Source organism: Frieseomelitta varia, unplaced genomic scaffold (assembly GCF_011392965.1).
Source record: "Frieseomelitta varia isolate USP_RPSP 00005682 unplaced genomic scaffold, Fvar_1.2 scaffold_751, whole genome shotgun sequence".
Lineage (NCBI taxonomy): Eukaryota > Metazoa > Arthropoda > Insecta > Hymenoptera > Apidae > Frieseomelitta > Frieseomelitta varia.
Window position 1 is genome coordinate 278,767 of NW_025110536.1, and position 11,384 is coordinate 290,150.

At 37.2% G+C, this 11,384-nt stretch overlaps 1 protein-coding gene across 3 annotated transcripts in view; it reads right to left on the minus strand.

The window, feature by feature from the left end:
• The window catches only part of LOC122535638 (A disintegrin and metalloproteinase with thrombospondin motifs 7-like), a 99,218-nt gene that overhangs the window by 45,197 nt on the left and 42,637 nt on the right, over positions 1-11,384 (minus strand). For all 3 annotated transcript variants that reach the window (XM_043667336.1, XM_043667334.1, XM_043667335.1), the window contains exon 3: positions 4,242-4,576. In XM_043667336.1, the coding sequence (XP_043523271.1) occupies positions 4,242-4,576 (335 nt within the window). The remainder of the gene's footprint in view (positions 1-4,241; positions 4,577-11,384) is intronic.

Sequence of the window (11,384 nt, forward strand, 5' to 3'; positions counted from 1 at the left end):
ATACTACATTTTACTATTGTACTTTTTAAATATAATATTAATTATATAATAATGGTAATTTTTAGTAATATTAATTATATAATAATGGTAATTTTATTTTTGTCGCGTATATATATATATATATATTCTACAGATTAAGAAATCTTCGACGTGTATGAAAATTGACAAATTTTGTTCTTTCTTTTTAAACGTATAAATACTACTATTTATTTTGTTTTATCATGTTATATTATGCTTACTATATTTTTAACTATTTTTCACTTTTTTTGCCGCACTATACTACATTTTACTATTGTACTTTTTAAATATAATATTAATTATATAATAATGGTAATTTTTAGTAATATTAATTATATAATAATGGTAATACTAGTACCGTAATAATATTGAAAGGTGATATCACTTCTTCCTTACAAACGTGCTTTTCAATTTTCAATTTAGGATTCTCGGCAAAACTGCCTTTTGAGAATGTCGAAAAACTAACAGATTGGGACAGTATATTTTGACTACTAACAAGTTACGAAGGTAACTCTTTGTCTAACAAATTTAATTAATGTTTCGTTCGACTCGGATTGTCGGAGTTAGAACTGTTCGAGGTGCGACGTTTCTTAATATAGCCCGGGCTTTTGTTCCGACGACACCGGCGACAAAATCACAGCGCAGTTATTAGACTTCTCGCTAAGCTGGATGCGATGTTAGTTGGAACACCTGAACCTTCTCTGAATTACGCGGTTTATTCCGTCTATGAATTAAACGCTAATTTTCAAGAGCATTCACTAGACGTTTCAGTATATTCCCGTTCAAAAATCTCACGGAAAATTACTACTTACTGTTTTAATATTAGAAAAATTAAATAATACTTCATAACGAAAGATATGCAAATTGTTAATATGTTACATTGACGACTGCAATTAGAAAATTTTATAAAATGATAAACTAATATTGATCATTAATAGTAACGACCTAGTCCTACTTTCTCACATTTTACAGATTCACACGTCGTTGACTGTTTCTTTATACATACATAGTACAAATAAAATTTCCTAGACTTTTTAATATAATTTGCCGGCAACTCTAGTGTTAAAATTAAGAAGTGTTCTAGTACTTTCGACCGGAAAGAATGTACAATATATTAAACCATAATATTTCACATCAATATCAAATCTAAACAAAAGACTCGGGACACAGAGAACCATCGAAGCGTGAACTACCGCACTTTCCAATTTTCCAACGAGAGAATTCAGAATCTTCTTCATTATCGTGCGTACGTACATACATTTCCCCTATCAACGATCTTAAAGAAGAAAAATCGAAGAGAATTAACATTCCAGAATGTTGCTTGGCGTCGGCTCATTAGCGCGTAAAGCGAGGAGCGTGGTCAGTCTAATAAGCAGCATTAATAGCCTTCTTTCAGCTATCTCGGCCGTTCGTCCCAGCGCGGCGGATTGCTCGAAAGGAATACGATTGCTCGAAAGGGAAGGAAACAAAGAGGAGCAGGTTACAAACGTACGTCTGACGAAAAGCGTACACGCACTGATTGCGAAAGAATTCGCCTGGAAGCTGCGAACAGCGGTGTTGCGTTCACGTAGAACCGTCGAGATGCTCGAGGAGAATAGGCGTGTGCGTGGTTACAGGTGGACGCGCGGCGCGTTGGCGAAGGCGCGCCGTCATAAATCTGCCAGGCGATGGCAAATTAAATCATTATCTGGAAGCTGTGAGCAAATTGCGCCGATGCATGCTTCGCGAGACTCCTCCCTTCCTCGTTTCCTCTCCTCTCTCGCCGTTCTCTCTCGTCTTCATACGTTTCTCGGCATCTACCATTGTTCTTGCGCTTCTCTTCTTACCCCGGGTTCGTAAGGTTCGTTACCACCTTCGCGGTTCTTTCCTTCTTTCCTTTTTCTTTTTTTTCTGTTTCTTTGAAACGTCGTCACCGCGCTACGTTCCACAGTAGGGATGGGATCGAGTCCAATATAATAATAATTGAACACCTAGCGCGATTCCTCTAGAAAGTTGATACTTTTGTTTCGATTGTTAGATCTATCTTATATAGATCTGTTATAGTCGCGACATACTCGTATCGGTTAAGACCTACAACTGGTATGTTTGTGATAATGCGTGTATGTATTATTTATATAAGCAGCTCGAAACGTATTGTCAACGTTCATCTTTGTAATAAGAGCCCGCTGAGTAAAATTGTTATTTCTAAGTAAATTCCAAAGTGATTATTACCTCATTAATTATTATAAAGCCACGTGCTCCAACATCGTGCAGTTACAAGTTCGGTGAACATTCTTCTATCGTTGATTTTCTACATCCTCTGAACGATCTGTCGACGAATGCTCATCCCGCCGAAACTAGATCCCGCTTAGATTCGAATTATACTTGGAAATATTTATGAAACATTCGAATAAGATAATTGAAGATTCGAAGCTACTCGTGAGGTACTCGATCCCATCTCTAACCTGTTCCAACTTCCGCGTGCGAGTTTCTCCTCGCGATATCCACTAACCCGTTGGACGTCGACGATATACGTTCATATTCGTAAATTTCGGTTTTGCGGCGCGTGGCGAAACTGTTCTCTCTCTCTCTCTCTCTCTCTCCATTGGCGGTGGCCAACTTAGAAATGTAATTTCGCTGGAACGGAGTCCTCGGGATACGGGGCGGACGCCGCTTTAAACGCGGATACAACTGCCACCAATTGGGGCTGTTTTATAAGTGCCAGACGCGCCACGCCCGGAAACGCGGTCGTAGGAGAAATTGGCGAGGTGAACTGGCTGCGGGGATTACCGTTTTACCGAGTATTTTGCACGAGCGAGAAAGAAACTCTGCAGAAATGATATCGATCCTCTGTGCGATTCAAAGAAGCTCGATTAAACGCGTCGTAAGTGGGATAGATTATTTGTTTTTTTTTTTTTTTTTTTTTAATCGATTGAAATTAAGTTATTTGCCATTCTTTTACTTCCATGAAATCTTTGCGTTAGTTTTTATTAGTAGAGTAAGAATTTTTACAGAAATTAAAAAATAGAAATTCTTTTGTCGTTGGAAATTTTTTATAATCACACACACACACACATATATATATATATATATATATATATATATATATATATACGAAATATCTATTTTCGGTATTTTAATATTTCTGCATATTCTCAGTATTTTGTTTTATCCATATTTTTCTGCAAACAAACAGAGCACGAACGTTGAAAACTAAATCTCGCTAACGCGCGTTGAGCACATACACACAGCTGTAGCGTGTTATTCATTTACTGCCATCATTGTGTCATCAAGTTGAACATAAACTATAAAGAGAGAGCGGAGACAGTTCACGAACGAGAATTCAGCGGAAGGACGTGTGTTATTCTTTAATGGAAAATCGTACAGTGATGTCTACAAATGTTTTCATTAATTTCCCGTTCTTGTTTAACGTCGATCTATAAATATCTTTGTTGGTACTACCGACTCTGATATTTATGGTATACTCACGATATTGAATTTCGTATAAGAAACGGAAATCGAAAATCGGTTCGCGATAGCGGTAATTGAGATTGTAATATTTTCTCGCGATGATAAACAATAATAATTAAACGAACAACAATAAAGCATAATTGTCGTATAATAAGTTTTCATCGTTTGCTTCCGATATCGGACAATCGAACTTAAAGCTACGCGTCTGTGTCTTACGGTCGATATGAAAATTCAAGTGGAACATCCGTACGATAAATCAGACGCAACGAACGTGCCCGTATTTTCCGTTCTCCTACTTCTACCTAATTTGCATCGTTGTTCATCGACAATTCGTAACGCCAAAATTACGTCAGCAGTCTTTATTGTTGTAACTGGATATTACTATTGTAACTTATTAAGTTGCAGTCAGTCACGATTTTAAATTGACAGGTATTAGGATCCTATTTTTGTTATTCGAAATAAATAGGAACAAAAAAAATTGTGAAATCTACTTTATAAATAAAACTATAATAAATCTACTTTATATACTAAATTGTAGTTGAAATATATTATTATTATTATTATTATATTTTAGTTGGAATAAATCTTTAAGTAACAAATTAATCAAAGCATACAAAATGTCCAAAATCCCTCTCACTCCGTTTCAAAAACCTTCGTGACCGACCGTACGTACATTTCATTTATCGTTCCCATTGAAACGCGAAATAATAACGTGGTGAAGCAAGGAGAGCAAAAGGGATCAGAGAACAGGGAGATAAAAGTGTAGAACTCACCAGACCGTCGCAGGTGGACAAGGCAACCTGGGAATTCCGATGTCCCTGAATGAAACCTCGATAATGGCACTTGCTCGAGCGATTTTTTGGCCGGCTGCGGACATGTACGTTCCGTTTCCGTCTTTCGACGACCATCCCTGGCCCGATGAAGTTGTCCACGGCCGTCAGCTCGATATGGTACTCGTTACCGGCCACCGACAATCGATAGTGCACCATTCGCCCATCCTCGTGATGATGGTGGGTCACGTTGTGCGAGATAAGCTCTCCTCGGTGAGTCACCTTCCGAGGTATCACTATCTCGTGCCCGTGAACGTGCTTCTCCAAGGTATATATGCCTGAAATGCACACGATTTTGGTAAATTTGGTTTCGTGGAGAAGTGGCATCAAATTGCAGCACTGATTGATACGCGGCACAGAATAGGTATTGCATGCAATGTTCCGCGCTTTCGCAGAAGACTGAATCTTAATGTAAAAATATTCTACGGGCACAAGAGAATGAAAATTTACACGGAGTGTCCTCGTGAAGACACTCAACTGGAGTAAGCTATAGTTTTGAGATTCTCTTTCGTAGGTAAAACGAATAACGAGTTCAAAATTCATTGATAATGTCTGTTCGTTAGTTGTGTATATTACAGTTGCTCGGGAAAGTATTCGAGGAATACTCGTAGAAATATTTCACGAGTATACGTGTATTATGTTAAGTATTTTAACGCTTTATTGGTAATGTAATGGAACTCTACTATCATGATTATGTTGGTTAAACTTGTAACTAATAGACATTGCACATACATATAAAATCAATTCAATGTATCAATATAATTGTCGATACTTGCTATATTACATTGTAAATTCTGACAATTGTCTTAATCGCTGTTTGGATACTGAAAAATGCCGGAATCAACTGTTTTATGTAACAAAAGGAAAGTGGTTATTCTATAGCACACAAAAGTTCTGTAATAAATATTTAAATACTTTCGCGAGCCACCGTGTCTATACGATCACATCATTATCACATAACAAATACCAATTTAAAACTTTCTTTCGTCTTAAAATTTCCTCCATCTCCTATCGTTTCAGAACTGCAACATATTCCACTCACGCAGAGCACTCTGTATGGTGCTTAACGTAATTTCTCCCAAAAATTGTTACTCAGCTTCTCGAATCGTCTCGGAAAGAAACAAAAATTGCGCTCGCCGGTCAAGTAACGACCTGTTTTGCGCCGTGAGTTTTCCTTGAAATTTATTCGCAACGCGCGATAAATCTCGCGCGAACGTTCCGCGAAGGGACAGCAACCCGCGTAAAACAACGTTAGATATTAATTGACTGTTTACCGGCGGCGGTTTCGCCGGAGTAACGCGAGACAACGCGGATTGTGGCGTGGCAAGGAGAACGGCCGACGCGGAGGGCAGAATTCAACCCGAGGGAGGCTGTGATTGATTACGGACACCCGGAGCTCGTACCGAGCAATATTTCAAATAAATAATTGCATCAACGTTACCCGGTGCTTCATTAAGACAGCTATCGCGACATGATTGCAAACCGGGCCTGCGCGTGAATAACTCACGGATATCATTCATATTCTCGAACGTCGCGCCCCGTCTCGAGCGATTGTCCAAAGCACTTGGAACTGTAACGCTGGAATTCTACCGTTGGAAGGACATTTGAAATACATTCGTTGAACCTTGCACAACGTTATTTGTATTTCGTCGTTGCATCTTGAAAATCGACAGAACTGCGGTGAAATTCTTGCGAGGGTCAATTTGACCAATTAATTCTCACTCTTCTAAGCTAAAGAATATTAACTCGGTGAGATTTAGAGTACACGTCGAGATTTAGAGATTATGGTTTGTTTTATTATTATATATATATATATAAATATATAATATAATATATTTTATTATTATATATTTATAATTTAATATTAATTGTTTTATTATAATTTATTGTTTCTTGAATTCTCTGCGATGAAGTTAATATTCTTTAAAGTAAAGTTAATATTAATGTATTGTTGTTAATATAGGAGCATAAAATGTACATCGTGGTAAATAAATGTTACTCTTTACTGAAAGTTCACAAGCGCACACGTGTGTAAAATTTATAGGAAATTTTTCGCACACTGTAAAGACGATGTTCTTCCTCAATCTAGTGTGCATAAGACCCAGGGAATTAGAGATAGCATGCACGGTTTATTTCTCATTGTTAGTAACAGTAGTAAAGTAAAAAATTCTTAGCAAAAGACTGAAAGATAGAAAAGTGGAAAATTGTTCGAAAGGCATGAGAGAAGCTTGTACAGAAATGTATTATACTGGGAAATAATTGTGTTGAAAATTTCGTAATTACGTTGCGAATAATTATCGCATCATCCTCGTGTAAGAAATATTTCGCTCGTGTTTCTCGAAACTGACTTTCGTAATGAAGCTCTTCTTGCGTCAAACAGTATAATTTTGCACCGCGCAACTGGTTCGCGTGGAGTTTGTTGTTTGGTCGGTTTGTTAGTTGATAACGTTTTAATGCTCTCTGACGTTTTTACGAACGCTCTTAATCCCGCTATGGCTCCAGGGGGGAGGTGGGGAGGGGGCTTGGCACGATAATAAAACTTCATTTTTCATCATAAATGGAACTTTCTCAAGAAAATAACATCGCTGCTGGATAAAAGAAAATTCGTAAAAAAGAGGAAAAAATTACAGCGAAGAGAAGTTCGTTCTCCGAGCATCGCGGTGAATTTTATCACGAATTTCTATATGATTCAAATGGAGAGACTGACAAATTTTAACCCACTAAGAACCAAGCAACAATGTTTCATAAATGATTATAAAAAGTATTAACAGTAAAATAAATAATAATTTTGTAAAATTATGAAAAGTATCATACCTTGGAATTTTCTTCAAAATTATTAATTATTTACTAAAAGATTTCAATGATCTTAGAACATGTATGTTTATATGTTCGTATGTATTTTCTTAATATTTAATAAAAGAACACCTTTTCTTTTATATGAATACAAATTTACATCCTTTAATGTATTATAAATCTTTTCCTTGCAGTTTAGTTTAATGCACTTTAACACAAATTTTATATTTCAATCGTCGGTAACTGTTAAAAACACCGTGTATTTCTCAGATAAATTAAAAAAAGAAATATTTCGAGAGCCTACGTGAAACTCTTTCGAAATTTTACAGAATAATATGTTTCATTTAGAAATTAAGAATTGGAAACTTTTTGAAAAAAACGGGAACACGATTGAATAGAAAATAATCGACAAGTACCACTCAAAACCTACTATTGTATTCTTAATATACAGAAGTGATTCTTTTATTGAATAATGAATCAAGGCTCGCTTGTGAATCTTACACGACAAGCTTCGCAGCGTAACGACGTGCCGCGTGAATGAAAAATAGATAAAAATGTTAAAATAAAATAAAAAAAAGAAACAAAAAGAAAAAAAAAAGAAAAATGGAGGGAGAAAAGAGGGCGAGCTGAAAATGAATGTAATGCAATTTTCAACGGTGGCAACGCCTGTGTTAATGTGAATAGAAGTTGGAAAGGAAGATTGAAAAGTATCCAATCCGCTACGAATACTGTTTCCCAGCCTCTATACTCTATTCACCGTTGACTTCACCGCATAATGAGTTCCATGAGCCAGAATAAAAAAAAGAGAGAGAGAGAGAGAGAGAAAAGAACAAATTACACAGTGTTTCGCTTGTCCAACTGGAACATGAAAATTAATGAGATGTCGTGACTGCAGGTAACGTTAAACATTATTCGGGAGTTTTTTTTTTTTTCAAACAAGTCAATGCCATTAATACGTCTACAAAGATGCAACGATCGACCGTGATCGTACAGCGTGATCTTCCTAGTTCCCAGTTACAGCAATATAGTCAAACTTGCTGTTTGTACGAATTTGCCGATGGACAAGTAACTAATATAATAGAAGTCCACCGATTCTCTTCTCTGATCATTTTTTCGTTCGTATAAGTCCAGGTTCATAAGGTAAGTGGATGCAACTAGCAAGAATTCATTTCATTCTGAGTGCTTGAAATTACCAAAAGTCTACAGCCAACGATATTCACGAGCATCAAAATATATCGACGATTCGTTGGCGTATCGTGATTCGTCCATTGCGGGCGCCGATCGATCGGTCGAACGACAACTTACTATTGTCGACGGTGATCTAACGTCTAATAGAATAATTGTGGTTAGCCTCTGGCCGAGGAGGACAGAAAGAAAAGGACGCCGGGAATGCAGCCACGGTTCAGCTGCGATAATATGTCTTCATGTAAGAGCGGCCTGACAGTTAACGTCGTTGAGATCCAATCTGCATACCGAGATCGGATATCGTCTTCAATGAAACGGACAGGCCCGTTCCACATTTTTCCTCCGCGAACACAATCGACTGGCTTAATAAAGATCGCGCATCTCCGCGTCATTTTCTTTGATGTCTAATCTTTTCTTTGATGGCTTCTTCTCACGAGTTTGAATGAATGAAGTTGACATTTTTTCCTTTTTTCTTTTTTTTTTAGGAAAGACGTTGCTTAACGTTGCTTTTCACGACGATCGGAAGACTTTAGTTCGCTCGTTTTGTCGCAGCTGAACCAATCGATAGACACATTACTTATTACGTAAGTTAGTTGAGTAAGAATATTTCTAAACGAGAGTTTCGAAAGGAAGCTCTTGGAGAGAAATATTGTTCATTTCCAGACTGTATGTTTATGCATGCAATTTTATATTTTAATAAGCACGAATTCACTTCATATTAAATGTTTGCGATCGTACGAAAATACTATTAAATGATACAAAATTCAATGTACGTGGATTTAATTGTACTAGTATGTACAGTGGCTTAAGGAAATATCTGTACTTCATGTAAAACATTTTGAAATTTCATTACAACACTGCAACGAGAGACAATGATATTGGTAAAGTTTGAAATTAATTTCAAATTTCAAGATATTTATCGCAAACGTGTAGTCAATAAAAGACTAATCTACAGATAGATTTTACTGAACATTGAAATTTATTAATATAATGGATTAAATAATTTCTATAATATATTTTGCGATATAATCTTAATTTCTATAATATATTTTTCAATTTCTTTCAAAGTGTTTTATGTAATACACACAATATATTCATAAAAAGAATATTCGAATATTTCCGTGAACAATTGTAAATACTACATGTCAGAAACAATGGTATGCAAATGCTTTTACAAATCTTTTCTTACTTACTTCTATATTTTGTAAATTTCCGGAGCTTCCAATTTCCCCCCTCCAAAGAAACGCATAAATATCCACACGTCTATTTATTGCGAACGAATGGACAGCGATAAATCTATCGACATTATCGACTCCTTTCCAACAGCTTCGACGACAAGAAAAAAATTTACACTGACCAAGACACGTAGTACACCTTTGAACCAGTTGAGACAATGAGAATATTCAATGATCCTCCTCTTATGAAAGGGTACATATTCTGGATGGTCTGATACAAAGCGTTATCCATCAACGCGTGACAGCGGGTTTGCGACATCAGGATCGGCGAAGCGCGATATAATTCTCTTCCCTCTGTCGCCCGTGCTTTCCAGCGCAGCTCGATACCTTTGTGGTCCTTTGACCTCGTCTATCTGCGATCGAGACGTATCAGCCTGGCTGGACACCGTGGTGACAAATTGCCAGCGACGTTTTGTCGTGGGCGAGGAAAAATCGCGCGAGGTGCTGGCCGCGATTGCAGGTTTCACGATCGATGAGGAACGAATAATCGAATATATATACGTATGTATCGGAGCGGCGGCTCCTTTTCTAAGCGGTTTCAGCCGGACGTTCCGCGTCCACCCATTAAATCATTCGGAAATTATTACACCAGTTTTACGGTGCATAACTGTCGTTCATTCGGCCACGCGTTGTCGCCCGATCGGCCAACCGCTTTTCATATTGCGGTCGCCGACGCTCGGCTGCCCGTTACGCCATTATTTCGAATAATTTTTGTCAGCCGCGCGTCGCGAGATATTGCGGACAATTGTCCGGCTCGTGCCCCCGTTCGTTCCACTTCCCCCCTCCCCTCTTCTCCCTCCCTCCTCCCGCACTTTATAACGTATTTCGATTATTTACGCGGCTCCGATCAACCGAAAGTCCCGCTCAAATTTGTTGAATCGGGGCAAACATTTGTGGAGGAAAGACGACAGCGAATTTGGAAAAGTTTATGAACGTGCGACACTGCGAGCTGAAGTGAGAAATATCGAGAAGATGAAATAATTGACGTGGAAGCTAGTTCTTTGTTGTATTATGAAGTTTCATTTACTTCTTGATTTTTAATTTCTACGACGAATTTTATTATCTGTTAAATGAAATACAATAAACATTAAATATTGAAATAAAAAGGGAATATCGATACATTGGGAAAAAATTCGTATCATAAAAGTTTGATAGATGACGAATGTTCAATATTTTACGAACACTTTTAATATTTTTATCTCATCTCATATTTCTGTCATAGTGTATCGTTGACAGAATATTAAAATCAGAAAAGTTTAACGTATGGGATATCATATATTGCATATATGTACAACAAGAAAGAAAGCACTTTTTGATAAATTAAATGATCGTCATCTACCAAGGCCTTCAAGATTTTCAAGACTCAAAATTAATCGAAACTTTCGATACTCAAGACTAATCGAGATTTTCAAGGTATAAGATCAACTAAAACTTTCGAAAGTTTTGGGGTATCGAGTCACATTCGAAGCAATTCGAGTTTTCACAGTGGTTCAACAACTTTAAATTACTTCGAAACTGAGACTCGAAAGTCTATCGCGAGCATAGAGAGAACAAATTTCGAGGCGTCAGGAAATTGATAACGGGTGCTTCGTAATAATGGAGCTTTGTCTCGGTGACTTTTCATCGGATACGGGCAGACTGATGGAAAATCGCGACAGCCTGGATTACGTTTGAAAAAAAAAAAAAAAAATGTACATTTATCTCCGTGTCAATTTAATATCGGTCGCTATAGAAATTTGGGAAAAAAACTAAAATATGTACGAAGGATTAAATACGCTCTTGTCAAAGGTTTTCCAACGTTATCCCTATCAAAACGGCCGCCCCCGAGTGAATTCAATCTGTCAATTTCAATGCGAAATACAGATAAAAAAAA